This window comes from Alosa alosa, chromosome 6 (genome assembly GCF_017589495.1).
Source record: "Alosa alosa isolate M-15738 ecotype Scorff River chromosome 6, AALO_Geno_1.1, whole genome shotgun sequence".
Lineage (NCBI taxonomy): Eukaryota > Metazoa > Chordata > Actinopteri > Clupeiformes > Clupeidae > Alosa > Alosa alosa.
The window spans coordinates 15,364,412-15,379,551 of NC_063194.1; the positions used below are offsets into that span (position 1 = coordinate 15,364,412).

Below are 15,140 nucleotides of genomic sequence, written 5' to 3' on the forward strand. Positions count from 1 at the left end.
GATTTTACTCAATCAATGAGATTTTAGTTGGTGCCTGTGCTTCCGATCACAAAGTTCGATGTTTAGGCCTGTGTATGTTTGCAATATGCTGCAAAACCGGTAGAGGTGTCGTATGATCTCTAAATGTTGTTCTAACCCGCTTGTTGTCTGCTGTCTTCAGATGGGTCGGGGAAGCCCAAGGATGGGCCAGCCCAACGTGGCCCAGATGCAGAATCAGTACCTGCCATCTGGGCAGTTTCCAGGCTCCAATGGCGGCCTCAACGCTGGCCCAGTAGGTATGGGCCAGTCGGGGCCACAGCCTGGCATGACTCAGGTGAGACAATCATAAGCCTGTATTTGGAGACTTTATTGTGGTCGTTGTGTCCAGCTGAATCATTTGTTTGTTGACGATGGTCATCCTTGTGTCCTTTCCTTCAGCAGGCTCAGATGCCCACTCCGACCTCCCTCCCCGTGGGCAGCCCAGTCGGGCAGTCCAGCTCGGTGTCCGGAGCGGGCCCAGGCCCCGGGGCACCTGTGGGCTCCATGCTGCCCGGTAGCGTGCCCGGAGGTGGTCCTTCTAGCATGGCACCGTCCTCGCAGACCAACTCGCATGGGCACTGCCCGCCCATGCGCCAGAGCTCGCCCTCTCCGCGCAGCCTCACGCCGACCCCTCGCCCCGCTACTCCCGCCCACCCTGGCTCGCAGACACCGCAGCCTCATACGCCAAACCCGCCCTCTGTCCCACCGTCAGCGCAACAACAGCAGCAACAACAACAACAACAGCAGCAGCAGCAGCAGCAGCAGCAGCAGCAGCCGCCAATGGCTCAGCCAATGGCGCCAGGGATGGGAGCGGAGAAAAACAATCAGCAACAGCAGCAGACACTTGGGGGCGGTGCCAATGGAGGCCACCAGCCGGGGATGGTGCCGTCTCTGCCTGCGCAGAACTCTCACATGCCCAACCAGCACCCGCGAACACCGGTGAGGAAGAGAAAATGCCCTTTGGGTCGTGGGGTTGCCTCATTCATTTATAGTCCATTCATATTTCAGGCTTACTATAACACCTGCAGATTTGTTAGTATTAATGGTTTGTTGTTGATATCATGGGTTTTCAATGGGTAGATATAGATAATATATCAATATTAGGGATGCAACGGTATACAGTGTATTATCGTACCAAACAATACGCCCCCATGGTTTGTTTATGATCTGTAAACGTTTATCATTGTGCTGCAAACTACATGAATGTTAGACATTCACACCTCCAGAGAACCAGTGCATGGGCTTTCTCACCTCTGCAACTTATCAATGCTTCCCTGCTGATGTAGCAAAGGCCTGATATGTTGCGCTCTGTAAGCAAATGAGTTTGACAAACAACAGCTGACTGCTCAGACGTGAATGGACTGGACTGGAACTTAGCGAGAAACAGAGACACTAACTTTGATAAGGTCCCGCCGTCTGTCCTCCACTATAAGGGAATATTTTGAATTTCAGTACAAACGGAAGACCGTAAAGTTTAAACAAACAAAGTAGGCTAGGACTACATCCTACAAGCATTAGGCCAGGCCTACAGCCTACAAGCATTAGGCATACTTTGCTAATGCAGTCAACAAATGCGGGCACTTTTAACATGATGGCCTATCGCCCAGCCGGATTCGTTGTTCATACCAGCAAACTAGTCACCTTTCGGCTTTTTTTAATCAAAATATGTCATTCACGTGAATCGTGTGGATCCGAAGAGTTTTTTTCGGGGGGGGGGTCTGGAGTGAGACTATCGTCGATTTCATGCAAGATTGATAGGCAAGTGATTGGCCTCTCTTTGTGCTATTTTTGAAGACCTACCAATCAGTTGTTTGTGAGGGCGGGCTTTATCTCTCTCACTTTCTGTTACGCATAGCCTGCCTGCTATGTCCTGCATCTTTCGGAAATATGTCACCTTTTTCAGCCCTTCTGAGTTTGCAGGTATGGTTGTTAGTAGCCTGCAATGAGAATCTGTTTCTCTCACTGTCGCTTGTCAGCAACAATTTGCGTTTAAAATTTAAAAAATAGATGTTGTTCGCTGCCAAGACATGTCTTTCAAATGTACTTAAAATGAAACTAGGAAGTTGAATTGGTTCCCATGTTTCATGGGAATTCGGCCGGTAGCTTGCCATCGCACCAAAAACGATAAAGCAATAAAACAATGATAAAAGCTGGGCCTGGGCTTTGTGTATCGGTCGAATACCGATCCGATACCATAATTAAATTAATAAACCATCATGTGGAAAAGACTAAACATTACTTTCCTAGGACAAAATCTAACAAAACAACACTTAAATATAAATGTCATTTATTATGACTTAATAATATATTATTATTATTATTATTATCATTATTATTACTACTACTATTAGTATTAAAAATAAATAAATGTGAACCAGCAGCAACTTGGAACAGCGTTCAAGTTCACAGTTGTTACTAAATAATAAATATAACAAGCAAACATAAAACACACAAATACATAACAACTTTCTCCCACCAAAACCAGTTTTGTGCCGATAAAAATCCAAAATGCCAAAATGGTTTCACCCACGAAACCCCTCTATTTACCCATAGTGGTACGGTCCCTCGGTTTCCCCGTGATGACTAATAAATGAGTTTTAAAAAAGTTTTTAACAGCTAGTGTAAAAATTTAATTTCTTGATACCTGGAACAGTTTATACAGATAAGAGATGAAAATCAATGTGTTTGGTTTGAGTATTTTGTGTTGACCGTCACACATTAAACCTGCCTAAAAATGCAAAAAAACACATGAAGATTGTAATTATCGAATTAAAAATCGATGACATGGTGGCTAATAAAATAATGAATGGTAAACCAGAAATATAATGATGGCCAGACTGTAAAGACAATGAGGTAATGACAAACACCAGAAGAAATGTCTAGTGGCAAGTGGCTGGTTGCGTGTCACGGCTCAGTCTTTGAAGTTGAAGTAAATTCGGATCAGCCAATGGATCTGCTCTTTTTCCAATTCCAATTCCAATTTTTGTCAATATCGGGGCCGATATCCGATCCTAATATCGGATCGGTGCACCCCTAGTATTTGGTTACTGCCTCAGGATTCCGTCACAATGTAAAACATATTACAATGTCATAGGCTACGCCTAGGAATTCTATTGAAACGGACCAGAAAATAATTTCTCTTTTGCCATTGACTACTGTTGATAATTTTCCCGGATAGGTCCCATGGTGGCAAACGGAAGGGGCGGGACTTCGGCTGAGCGAAATTTAAAATAGATTGACACAGGGGCGCCCCAGCTCTCTCCTCTGATAGTTTTTAGTCTAACTATAGGGTAGTTTTTGACTGCTTTGTTCAAACTAAGTCAGTCAGTCACACTACCATATTTGTTTATAGGCAAAATGTAGTTAATTGTTTATATCAGTGTTTTTTTTATATTAAAATATCGAAACCATATCGTTATTGTGGCTCACAAACCGTGATGCATACCGAACCGTGGGCACACTATACCGTTGCATTTCTAATCAATATAGGGTAATATCAATTGTTTTCTCTCTACTTATTTGGTAGCAACCCTCAAGCATGCCTCCTTTTGTCAACCTCTTGGCCCTAGTTCAATCATTGTAGCCGTTTCTGTAACCCCACCCCTCCAGCTCTCTCAGAAGTCCTCTCTGACGGCCGACGGGCAGGTCTCCACGCCAGCCTCCGTCAGCAGCGTGGACCACAGCTCCCAAATGCCCCCCTCCGACGCCCCCGCGCCGCTCGAGCCCAAGATGGAGGTGAAGCAGCAGCCATCGGCCGAGGAGGAAGAAGAGGCTGAGTCGGAGGGGAAGCCCTTGGGGAAGATGGGCATGAAGCACGAGGTCAAGTCTGAGGAGAAGCCGGAGGTGAGAGCCAACACAAAACCAGGCTTCTTCAGTGCAACGGTATTTGTTTCCTTTTTTTCTGAAGCTTGAGTAGAGGTTATATTTGATGCAAATGAATGGTGTATATAATATGTATACGTTTAATGAATGTATATATGTGTATATGAAATGACTGAGATGCATTGTATACAACATCTTGATATCTATCTAAGCCTATTTTGAAAAGACATGTAACATCTTGACTGAGACTATGAGGTTACTGCCATTGACTGTGACTGAGTCTTGGCCATGAGTTTGTAGGCTGACCAGTCGGTGTTGATCTTGACCCCCCAGGTGAAAAAGGAGGAGCCCTCTGACGGCTGTAAGGCAGAGCCTATGGAGACGTCCATCGCTTCCGGCGAAGACCGGAAGCCAGAGGTGAAGAGCGAACCCAAAGAGGAAGAGGATGGCCCGGGCGCCGCCGGTGCCAACAGCTCCCCCGCTGCTGCCCAGAGCAAAAAGAAAAGTATGACCAGCTTTCCTCATCCATCCACAGCTCCTCCAAAGAGTGGTTTGGAAATCTGTGCTTGAAATCACAGACAGTGATTCAGTCGTCTGTCACGTAGATAGGGTGGCTGTGCGGTGCCATGTTTATGTTTTGGTGCCTAGCCAGTTTTCAGTAGCAGCTCATTATTCATCAAAGTGAGAATGCATACCTAGTCCTCCATTTTTATTTCTGGACAAAGCCTTAAAACAGCTGTGATTGATTCTGAACTCTTTTCCCACCTCTCTCTCTCCGTCCCTCCCCCACCCGAAGTCTTCAAGCCGGAGGAGCTTCGGCAGGCACTCATGCCCACCCTGGAGGCGTTGTACCGGCAGGATCCCGAGTCTCTGCCCTTCCGTCAGCCTGTAGACCCCCAGTTACTGGGAATACCCGTACGTATTCGAACTAGTAACAAAACTAACCTGGTAAGGGACTGCGCTGCCTTCCATTTTGCTTCCCCTCCTAAAACACGTAGACTGTCACACTCTTCTTCTCTGCAACTGGTTGCCATTCTCCACTTGTTTGTCTCCTCCCTACCCTGTCCCTTATTGTGTCGGTATTCACCCTCATGACATAAGCACAGAAGTAGAGTAAGTGGTGTGTAGTCTCAGGGTGTGAATGTGCTGCTGCTTGCTATGTCCCACCAAAGGAGTATGCTTAAGAACTGCTGTGTGTGTGCGCGTGTGTGTGTGTGTGCGTGTGTGTTTGCATGCACATGTTTATGTGTGCATGTCAGTCCTTCATGCTTTCCCCTCCAGTTCACTGCTGATCATTGTAGTTTTCATTTTCTTGTTGTTTAATTTTGCTTTATCCATGTCAAATGAAGCAATGGATGGAGCATTTGTTTGACTAAATTTGCCTCCCTAGCTATTTCAGAAATAATGAATCAATCATTTCTTAATAATAAAGCCCACGATTGCTGAAAAGTGTCTATTTGATACATTCATAGAATTGATTACTGAGATGTCTATTCTGAGTGCTCTCCTACTCTACGCTGAGGACAGTGCTGGGTGTCTGTCCTCAGGACTGCTCAAGCTAAACAAATGCATCTGCTCCACAGCTTCATTTTTGCTTAGGTGTCCGTAATGTTTTTGAATGTGTCAAGTTGCCTTTTGATCCATTGCTTGTTTTCTGTTGTTTAAGCTAATGCACAATGCTAAGTGGCACATGTCAGCACCAGTAATGTGTTGCAGTGTGATTTAGTTTTCATTTTGGAGTGAAGAAGTGTGGCAATCTTCTGAGGGGTACCCAAATTTTATATTCTTAAAATATTTTGCGGTGTTCTGTCTGACTAAATCACAGCAGCACTATGTGCAGTTGTCATCCCTTCCTGTTAAAGCAATGGATTTCCAGTGCTCTTAATTATATCTGAGTTAAATAAATGACACAACTGCTTCTGAGTTGTTTTTCAGTCAGTGTATAGACGGTCTCTTTATTCAGATCTCCTATTTATCTTTGGCCATCCTTAAAAATATTTTTGTTTGCAGTAACAGCCAAAAAAAAATAAAAATGGGTCGGTAGGTAGGTCAATATTTTTTTTTTTTCAAGATTCAAAGTAAAAAAAAGTAAAATTTTTGGTCATGGTGATTACGAGGGAATGAATTTACACAAATGTGCATATCGTGATTTAACTGACTGGTCTTCAACCCGCGGCCTTCAGGCAATTCATTGCAAACCTCATTCTGATGCAGGTTATATAGACCAGCCTTTCTTCTACGATCAAAACTTCTTTGACCTGAGGTCCGGTCATGGCAGACTTTTTGGGTCATAGGGCTCATCTACATGTACCCAGAAAGAAGGCTACAATAGCTCTTGGCCACGTTATATTGAAATTTGACTATACAATACTCAATGCTATACAGTGTATTATACAGTCTCTGCTCTGTTTCTAAGGAAGTTCCAAAAAAACAACGTCGTTCTATTAAGTTTCGTTAAATAAATAAATAGCCTTCCAACAGGTTGAAGCGGAGCTTTGATACCAACGCTATCGATTAGTTTCAGTTTCTCGCCAAGCAGACGCCAAGACTGAATGAATGCTCATACCACCACTTAATTGTAGGGCTCCATGTTTAATGACATCGATAGCAGAAACGCTTTGTTTTCTTTTTTCGCCGATCCGCGGGTTTCTTGATCAACTGCGCAGCAAATTATCAGATGAAGCACCGGGCCTAATTTCACTCCACGACTCCAGCGGACCAGCAGTCTCCATGTTGCGGACCCATATTTTGAGAAATGCTGAATAGACCACAACCAATTTCAATACTCCGACCACGGTCACCGTTAGACTAGGGGAGGAGGGATGAGAAAAGATCTGGCCACAGTTCTTCCAGAACTTCGTGCCAAGTAAAAGCGTTATCAGTTTGTGTGAATGAAACGAAGCGTAGGCCATAGTGTGACACGCGTAAAACCAATGGTGTAGAGATGACGCCACAGGTTTTGTTTTTAAGTGAGCCACGCTTGCATGTAGGCAATTTATATTCACAATACTTGGGCCTACTAAAAGAAATATTATTTTATTGCATTTGTATTGGTTGTTTAGAAAAAAAAAAACAATCGGGTCGGTATAGCTAAAAGTTTACAACCGCAAGTCGGTCGGACTAAAAGGGGAAAAAATAAATATTTGGGTCGGTTCTAAATTGACAGGGTCGGTCGGGTTACGGCAAACGAAAATATTTTTAAGGATGGCCTGATCCACTCTTGGTTTGGCATGCTGCTTCACACCTGAATGAAAGACCCCGGCCAACAGCTGCAGTAAGAATTGGCACAAATAAACCTTTGGTTCCTAAATTATGGTCACCACCTTCAGCTATATTATATATTCTGGCTGAATTCCAAAGCAGATAACAATCTGAATACAAATCTGCAGGTCTCTTAATTACACACAATTACACTCCATTGTCCCAGCAGTCATACCTGTGGGGGGTGGGGGTGGGGGTCAGTTTGTTTTGCTCCTAATGTTCTCCTGTTGTGATCAGGCTGAATGTGCGTTGCTTGTTCTTGTAGTGTTGCTATTTTTTTTTTTTTTTTTTTTTTTTTAAACCTACCGTGTATCCAGTCCCCTCAACTTTGCACCCTGACGTGTTTGTGTCCTTATTCAACCCCCCACAAAATCCCAAATCCCATTGAAGTACAGTACAAAGCAGTGTTGCAAGTCAGTAATGCTTTGTGCTGTTCCTGTCCTCAGTCTACCTCTCAAGCATCATGAATGTGAACCTGTGTTTAATTGCTTATGAACAGAGACCCTATGTCTCATTGCCCCCCCTTCCCCCTTTGCGCTGTGTGTGTGTGTGTGTGTGCTCACTGGTATGTGCTTGTATGCATGTGTGTGCTCGCTCATGCTCAAGGATAGAGATCAAGGAATAGAAATGAGGGGTGCAGAGTTGTGTGAGGAAGGGAGAAGCTGTCATGTTTTTTTGTCTGCACACGAACCTCTCTGCAGCCCTCAACATTGTCCCCCTGCACCCTCTTCTCTCCTCTGCTCTGGCTCGCTGTGGACCTCCGGCTGCTGCCCCTCTTCCTCCGCTCCTCCTCATCCTCCTACTGACCTCCTCCGTGTTCCTACGCCACTGCTGTGTCGCCCGTCTCTGACCGCCAATCCTCCTCGTCCTCCTCCCCCCCCTCCTTTGGACTCTTTTTGCTCCTAAACTGGCGGCCCGTCCTCCACAGGACTACTTCGACATAGTCAAGAACCCCATGGACCTGTCCACCATCAAGCGCAAGTTAGACACGGGGCAGTACCAGGAACCCTGGCAGTACGTGGACGACATCTGGCTAATGTTCAACAACGCCTGGCTCTACAACCGCAAGACCTCGCGCGTCTACAAGTACTGCTCCAAGCTGGCAGAGGTCTTCGAGCAGGAGATCGACCCAGTGATGCAGAGCCTGGGCTATTGCTGTGGGAGGAAGGTGTGTGTGTTTATTTGTTGAGTGACTTTGTCTGTGCCTGTCTGTAGTATTGTTTTTTTTATATTTGTGTGCTTATTTTAAAGGATAATTCCGGTATTTAGCACGTTGAGTCCCTTTTCTGGTTTGTTTTGGATGAACTAGAGTGGTGGACAGACACCGAAATTTTGACGATGGGTCCGGTCTCGATTTTCTGACTCGTTTTGAATAGCCTTTGACTGTTTCAGAGTGGCTGGCTATGGGCATGCACAAACATGTCCTTAAAACAACCCTTAACGTTTTTAAAACTGTGCAACTCACTGAGTGGTTAGTGGTGTTCATTGATTATTAAAAACAAATATACCGGCGCAATGTATGATTTCCTTCCGTGTTATTTGCTATTGTGAAACTATTTTTTCAGATATCTCACAACCGTGTATAAACTTCCGCTCAATATTTGAGTCTGAAGCATAGCATAGACCGTAAAAGAAGGTCTCGCGGATAGACTACAACCAAATATAAACAGACCCCCTTTCCGTTTCCGGTAGCGCAGTGATATCAGTAAAGAGTCATCCAACAGAAATCAATGGGATTTTACAAAATGCCAAATAAAACATGACAGAAACTGTATTTCGCTATGCTACTTGTTTCGGAACATCAACGAACATCACTAACCACTCGGTGAGTTGGACAGTTTTAAAAAACGAACGTTAAGGGTTGTTTTAAGGACATGTTTGTGCATGCCCATAGCCAGCCACTCTGAAACAGTCAAAGGCTATTCAAAACGAGTCAGGAAGTCGAGACCGGACCCATCGTCAAAATTTCGGTGTCCACCACTCTAGTTCATCCAAAACAAACCAGAAAAGGGACTCAAAGTGCTAAATACCGGAATTATCCTTTAATAGAGGGTTGGTTTACTTGTGGTCTGTGTGTGTGTCATTAATCTGGGTGTGTGATCCAGAGTTTGAGTAAAGGTTGATTTTAAGCACTCCCTTAAATGTCGTTTCCCTGGCCTCTCTCCTCAGCTGGAGTTTTCCCCACAAACCCTCTGCTGCTACGGGAAGCAGCTGTGCACCATCCCACGAGATGCTGCCTACTTCAGCTACCAGAACAGGTGAGTGAGGAGTAGAATCATGTTAGAACCCTATAGCCCCAGACTAGAACACGTGCAAGTCCTGCAGAGCTTACAAATAAGAAATTAGTTTCAGATCTTTTTCCATACAGTAGTGGTTGTCCAATGCTTGTGTTTTTTTGTTTTTGTTTTTTTTTGTGTTTAGTCCTTTTACATTGACTTATGTCCCCAAACATGTGAGATGATGTGAATGTTGCATTGTGTTGATCACGGGTGATCTTGGGTTGACTGGTAGCCTCTCATCATTAGTGATGCACAACCCCACCTCACATCACGTTTCCTACCATTTTCATTTACACAGTGGCATTTTTAAAGTGGGTCCCTAGTCCTACACATTAAATAGCATGTGAATGTGTTGGGATGATGTAGCAGGTGTGGTATTGGTTCACATTAAGGAACGTGACAAGCAATTGTTTTAGGATTGAGAAAAATGTGTTTCATTAACTTTCAATCAATCTTTGTTTTATTTGCCCGGTGATGTAAATAAACGTATGCCCAGCCTTAGATATAATGGTTCAAACAAATCATAGTTCTGTTTTGTTGCTAGGCACAACAGTGATCATCCGAATCTCTAGCAAACTTAAGGCTGCATGTGTATTTCAGTGCAAACAATGTCTATGCAATATCCTATCTTATGAAGACGACAGGTGTCGTTAAGGAGACATTATTATAGCATGTTGAGACCTACACTCGCTAACAGAGTAGGTCTACGGAATAAGTCAGTTTTAAGTCAAAGAGGAAAAATTAGATTGTACAGTATTTTTACAATGTAAAAAAGTTAAGAGTGAAAATGAGTGCATGGTAAATTCAGGTAACGCCATCTGTGGCATAGAAATCAAATCCCCCAAACCTTGAAGTTCACCTTCAAATTTAACAGATGGGAATTCATAGTTACTTGGAAATGATGGAGAGCGAGAGCATGAGTGACACATGTAATGTTTGAGTTTAGGTGAGTTCTCTTCATGTGAGATTTAAAAAAAAAAAAAAAACTATAGTGGTAGCAGCTTCAGAGCACATTGCGTGGATTTTATTTTTGCCAAGATTTTGAAAATGAATTATATGCCTTATCATGTAATACTGTATCCCATGACTGCCACTACAAGCACTTAACTTCAACTAAAATAATAATAATAAGAAGAAGAAGAAGAAGAAGAAAGCTGATGTGTGATGTGATGTAATTAAGACATTTGTTCAAGAAAAAAATTAGATAACATTTTGTTCAAGATAAAATTTAGTATGATGTACAAATACAGCCAGGTAGTGTAGTTTAATGGAACTCTATTTCAGTGATGCAGAATGAATGTATTCTGAGCATTACACATTACACATGTCCTGTTACATGACCAAACTCCCACAAAAATGCTACTTAAAGTAAGTGGGGACCCACTTCCAAAATGGCACGAGAGGATGATGGGTCGCTGTTGCACCAATTGTTCTTCCTCCACATCCCTAACTTTTTTTCCACCTGTTACCATGTTGCCATAATCTCCTTTTTGTTTGTTTTGGCCATGTGGATGTCTGGAGGTTGATCTGTGCTTGGCTTGGCTTTCTGCTCCATGTTATTTGGGATGCTTGAGATGTCTCCGCCTCCCTGGTCCTACCGTCCCACCCCCCCTCGTCTGTCTCTGTCTGTCTGTCTGTCGTTCTGTCTTTCATGTCTCGTCCATAACATTTTGGTTTTCACACTTTTTAAAATATTCATTCTACCCTCCCCCTCCCCCTTCTTCCCTTCTCTCCCTCCTTTTTTTTAATGCTTGTGATGTCTGCATTGGCCTGCTATGGTGTGACCAATCATCCGCTCCGAAATTTACACGCTATCCAAACACAATCTGCCCACACAAAAATGCTGCATCATGATTGGCTGCTCCCTACGACGACGGCCCTGCCCTCTGCTCCTCCTGTGTGCCTGCCCATTGGCCTGCTCCGCTCTGCCCCGCCCTGTCCTGCCCTGATTGGTGGCTACTTCCGTGTGCCTTCTCTGTGATTGGCTGTGCTCGTGGCAAACGGTGTAGTTCACCAAAATATGGGCTTCTTGCTGACAGGTACCACTTCTGTGAGAAGTGTTTCAACGAAATCCAGGGCGAGAGCGTTTCCCTAGGAGACGACCCCTCCCAGCCTCAGACGTGAGTACCCACTCTCTCTAACACTTCCTTTTCTTATGTTCACTGTCTTTATCAGCAATGTATTTATCACTTCAAGTGTTCAAATGTGGAATGCATCTCTTTGAAATGTCGTGCATGTTGATGTTGTAATGAAAACTGTTCTCTGCAGTTCTCCATCTGCGATGCAGAGCCCCCTGCTGGTCCACCAGTGAGCCTGTAATGCAGATGTCCAATGTGGCGAGTCTAACTTTGTTAACCCACTCTGCTGGGCCTCTGTCTGTCTGTGTCCTCCGACTGTCCCTCTCTGTCTCTTTCTATCCACAGGTCCATCAACAAAGAGCAGTTTCAGAGGAAGAAGAATGACACGTTGGACCCTGAATTGTATGTGCTCTGACAATATTTGCCGTTGATATTATCCAATTTTTCCTTTATATGTCATTGTTAACGTATTGAACACATTGTAAAACATTTTGAGTCATGGCAGGAGTGGATCTCTGCAGAATGTTTTGTCTTCTATTTTACACTTTTCTAATACCCCCCCTCTCCCCCTCCCTCTCTCCTCAGACTTGTTGAATGTACTGACTGTGGTCGTAAAATGCACCAGATCTGCATTTTGCACAATGACACAATTTGGCCAGCAGGGTGAGTTGTATTTAAGGATTCATGTTTATTGTTACGTAGTATTATCCCCCAGAAACAAACAATACTCTTGATTGGCTGGTAGTGTGGCTATTAATTCTCTATGGCGGGACACCTATGAAGTAGATCTGGTAAAAAAGTTTAATGTCCGTTCCATATAATGCATTTTTTCAAAACAATTAGTGCAAACTGCAAAACCTAGTGGATAACCTGCAAAAGCACATCACTTGCTCAAAATGGATAGTCCATTCCTCATAAGCAAGTATTTATGTCAATGAAACTGCCGGTGTCATCAAAATGAGAAGTCTTGACACCATCGTTTATGAACAAGATAGTCAAATGGCTTTGTCATGTTTTTATTATGGCAGTTTATTCTCAGTGTTTTCCCATGCAAAAAAAGGTCAGAACTCGGTGACACTACCTGAATATACTCAAGACAGCACTATACAGTACTTGTACAGCCGTTTGAAAACTACAGTAAAGTTAGAAATTGCTGTAGTTAGGAGAGTAAGTGAGTACAAGACACTGAATATGTACGTTTCACATTTTTACTGTATATGCTCTTTGCAATTCTACAGCATTGTGACAGAATTTGATAACTAGTTCACCAATTTTGTATGTAATGACTCAAGCAATGAAATAAAGACTATTAGTTTTATTGGGAACGACTATTCAGCATCCATAAGTGGGCAATTCCATGGAAAATTATGTTTTTTGTAACATCCATAACGCCAATAAAATGTGATGGTATGGTATGATGTAAATGATTACATGAAATTTGAGCATTTGCTATTTTTGGCTGAAGAATGTACATGAGAAAAAATGCACAAAAAATGAATTATCATTCACATCATACAAATGCCAAGGCATTTCACTGGCGTTATGGATGTGACAAAAAGTCAATTTTCCGTGGAATTGCCCAAGTATAGTTCATTTTGACTAACATGACAAAGCAACTGATACATGTCCAAAAGCATTTGCAATTTGTTCAGAGGAAGGAGAAATTGCTACTATGATGTGCACAAATGACTAAATGTTGGAGGTTGAACTAATAGTTATGAAAATTTTCATTCTGATCTGAGAAAAGCACCAGAGCGACTGAGGAAAAACTGTAAAATGTAGGGTCTGGGAACTCACCGTTGGCAGTGCTCAGTCCGAAGGGCGGGATAATCGGTTGTCTTTCAAATTCCCTCTGCACGCAATAGGACAGCGCTACAACTCATGAGTCCCATGCGTTTTCCCACCAGCGGAGCTAGTTGTAAATACCGGAGCTAGTTGTAGCTACCAACAGCAACATCTATCTATCTTTGTTTTCACGCCGCTAGGGCATGTCTAGATTTTTAGGCTATATTAATGCTCTTTTGGACCATAGTAAACAAGTTGTGTAGTTGAACTAGGAAGCAGACTTCGCAACAATGGAATCCACTGGAAACAAGCTAACTACTCACCCTTTATCACTGTCAGTAACCAAAGAAAATAATACAACATACTGAACAAGTCCGCTTCTTTTTAAACCGAACTGCATGTTTCCTTTGCGTGCCATAAATGCATGGTTTTTGCCTGCATGGCTTTTGGCTACATACTTCAGTGGCAGCCAGGGGGTAAGCAGGGTAACAGCCTTTGAGGTGTCCCGATATACGGAATTAATAGACTTGGTGGAGGTCCATCAGGGTCAAATTAGTCTAGAACATTCTTTGAAGACTGTGAGTCTTTGTTGTGCATCAGTTGAGTTGATGAAATCAAAAGCTGTGTACCATGTTTGTGTGCTTTCTAATCATGTGTTTCTCTTCCCACTTCCCCCTCACTCTCAACAGCTTTGTGTGTGACAGCTGTCTCAAGAAATGTAATAAGACGAGAAAGGAGAACAAGTATGCAGCCAGAAGTAAGTGGAGTCGCTCAAAATCAGGGACTGGGATGGGATTTTTTTATAGCAAATCACAACATGGAAACAAAACTTAGTATGCATTCTTCCATATGATGAAATGACAAACTATGTTTCTGGCAGCTGAATAGATAGCTATTTACTGGCACCTGCTCCAGTAGTCATCACTTGGCTTTTGTCATACGTTGTGTCCTTCGACAGTCTGTTTCCTTTATTTCTCATTTCTCCGGCTGTTCCCTCTCCGTCTGCAGGGCTGCCTCAGACTAAGTTGGGCTGCTTCCTTGAGGGACGGGTGAATGACTACCTGAGGCGGCACAACCACCGGGATATGGCGCCGACAGCCGGTGAAGTCACCATCCGTGTTGTCCATGTATCGGACAAGGTGGTGGAGGTGAAGCCCGGCATGAAGGCCAGGTAAAGCTCCCTCGCTGATGAATTCCCTCATAGTTTGGGTTCTAAAGGCCTCCCATAGTAGGCGTCTGATGGTACTGGGACTAACTGATTCAGTGATGGAGAAGGGTCGGAGCATAGCTTTCTTATACTAACCTGGGTTTTGGATGACCTTTGGATGACCTTTCCTTTGGGCTGGTGGCAGTAACGCTTATCTGTTGACCCGCACAGGTTTGTGGACAGCGGTGAGATGTCGGAGTCCTTCCCCTACAGGACCAAAGCTCTCTTTGCCTTTGAGGACATTGACGGTGTGGACGTGTGCTTCTTTGGCATGCACGTGCAGGAGTACGGTTCAGACTGCCCTCCCCCCAACCAGAGGTCAGGACCCCTCCAGAATTTTAATATGAGACTTACTGTGCATAAGAAATGGGTCTTTCACGAAGAGTAAAACATCAGTATTTGCACTGTAAAATCAGTTTAATAACAGAAATCCCATTTGTCTTTATGTTAGAGGGGAATAGTTTGACAACCAGCTCACTCGTAGTTCATATCTTGTATAACCTGACCTCTTTTTGGTGTCTTTTCTTTCATTTTTTTTGTGTAGGCGGGTGTATATCTCCTACCTGGACAGTGTGCACTTTTTTCAGCCTCGTCACCTGAGAACAGGTGTCTACCATGAAATCCTCATTGGGTACCTGGAGTATGTCAGGAGGCTTGGGTAAGCAATCTCAATGATCTTAAACTAGATTG

At 43.6% G+C, this 15,140-nt stretch overlaps 1 protein-coding gene across 10 annotated transcripts in view; it reads left to right on the plus strand.

The window, feature by feature from the left end:
• ep300b (E1A binding protein p300 b) overlaps nt 1-15,140 on the plus strand; it is a 37,148-nt gene that overhangs the window by 15,466 nt on the left and 6,542 nt on the right. Inside the window, exons 13-26 of one of the 10 annotated variants that reach the window (XM_048246180.1) lie at nt 161-313; nt 418-957; nt 3,628-3,861; nt 4,174-4,345; nt 4,637-4,788; nt 8,030-8,269; nt 9,271-9,359; nt 11,390-11,500; nt 11,804-11,860; nt 12,044-12,121; nt 13,933-14,000; nt 14,252-14,414; nt 14,622-14,768; nt 14,995-15,108. In XM_048246180.1, coding sequence (XP_048102137.1) covers nt 161-313; nt 418-957; nt 3,628-3,861; nt 4,174-4,345; nt 4,637-4,788; nt 8,030-8,269; nt 9,271-9,359; nt 11,390-11,500; nt 11,804-11,860; nt 12,044-12,121; nt 13,933-14,000; nt 14,252-14,414; nt 14,622-14,768; nt 14,995-15,108 — 2,318 coding nt within the window. Of the gene's footprint in view, nt 1-160; nt 314-417; nt 958-3,627; nt 3,901-4,173; nt 4,346-4,636; nt 4,789-8,029; nt 8,270-9,270; nt 9,360-11,389; nt 11,501-11,803; nt 11,861-12,043; nt 12,122-13,932; nt 14,001-14,251; nt 14,415-14,621; nt 14,769-14,994; nt 15,109-15,140 lie in introns of all 10 variants that reach the window. The other 9 variants (XM_048246177.1, XM_048246184.1, XM_048246176.1 and 6 more) reach the window with 9 other exon arrangements.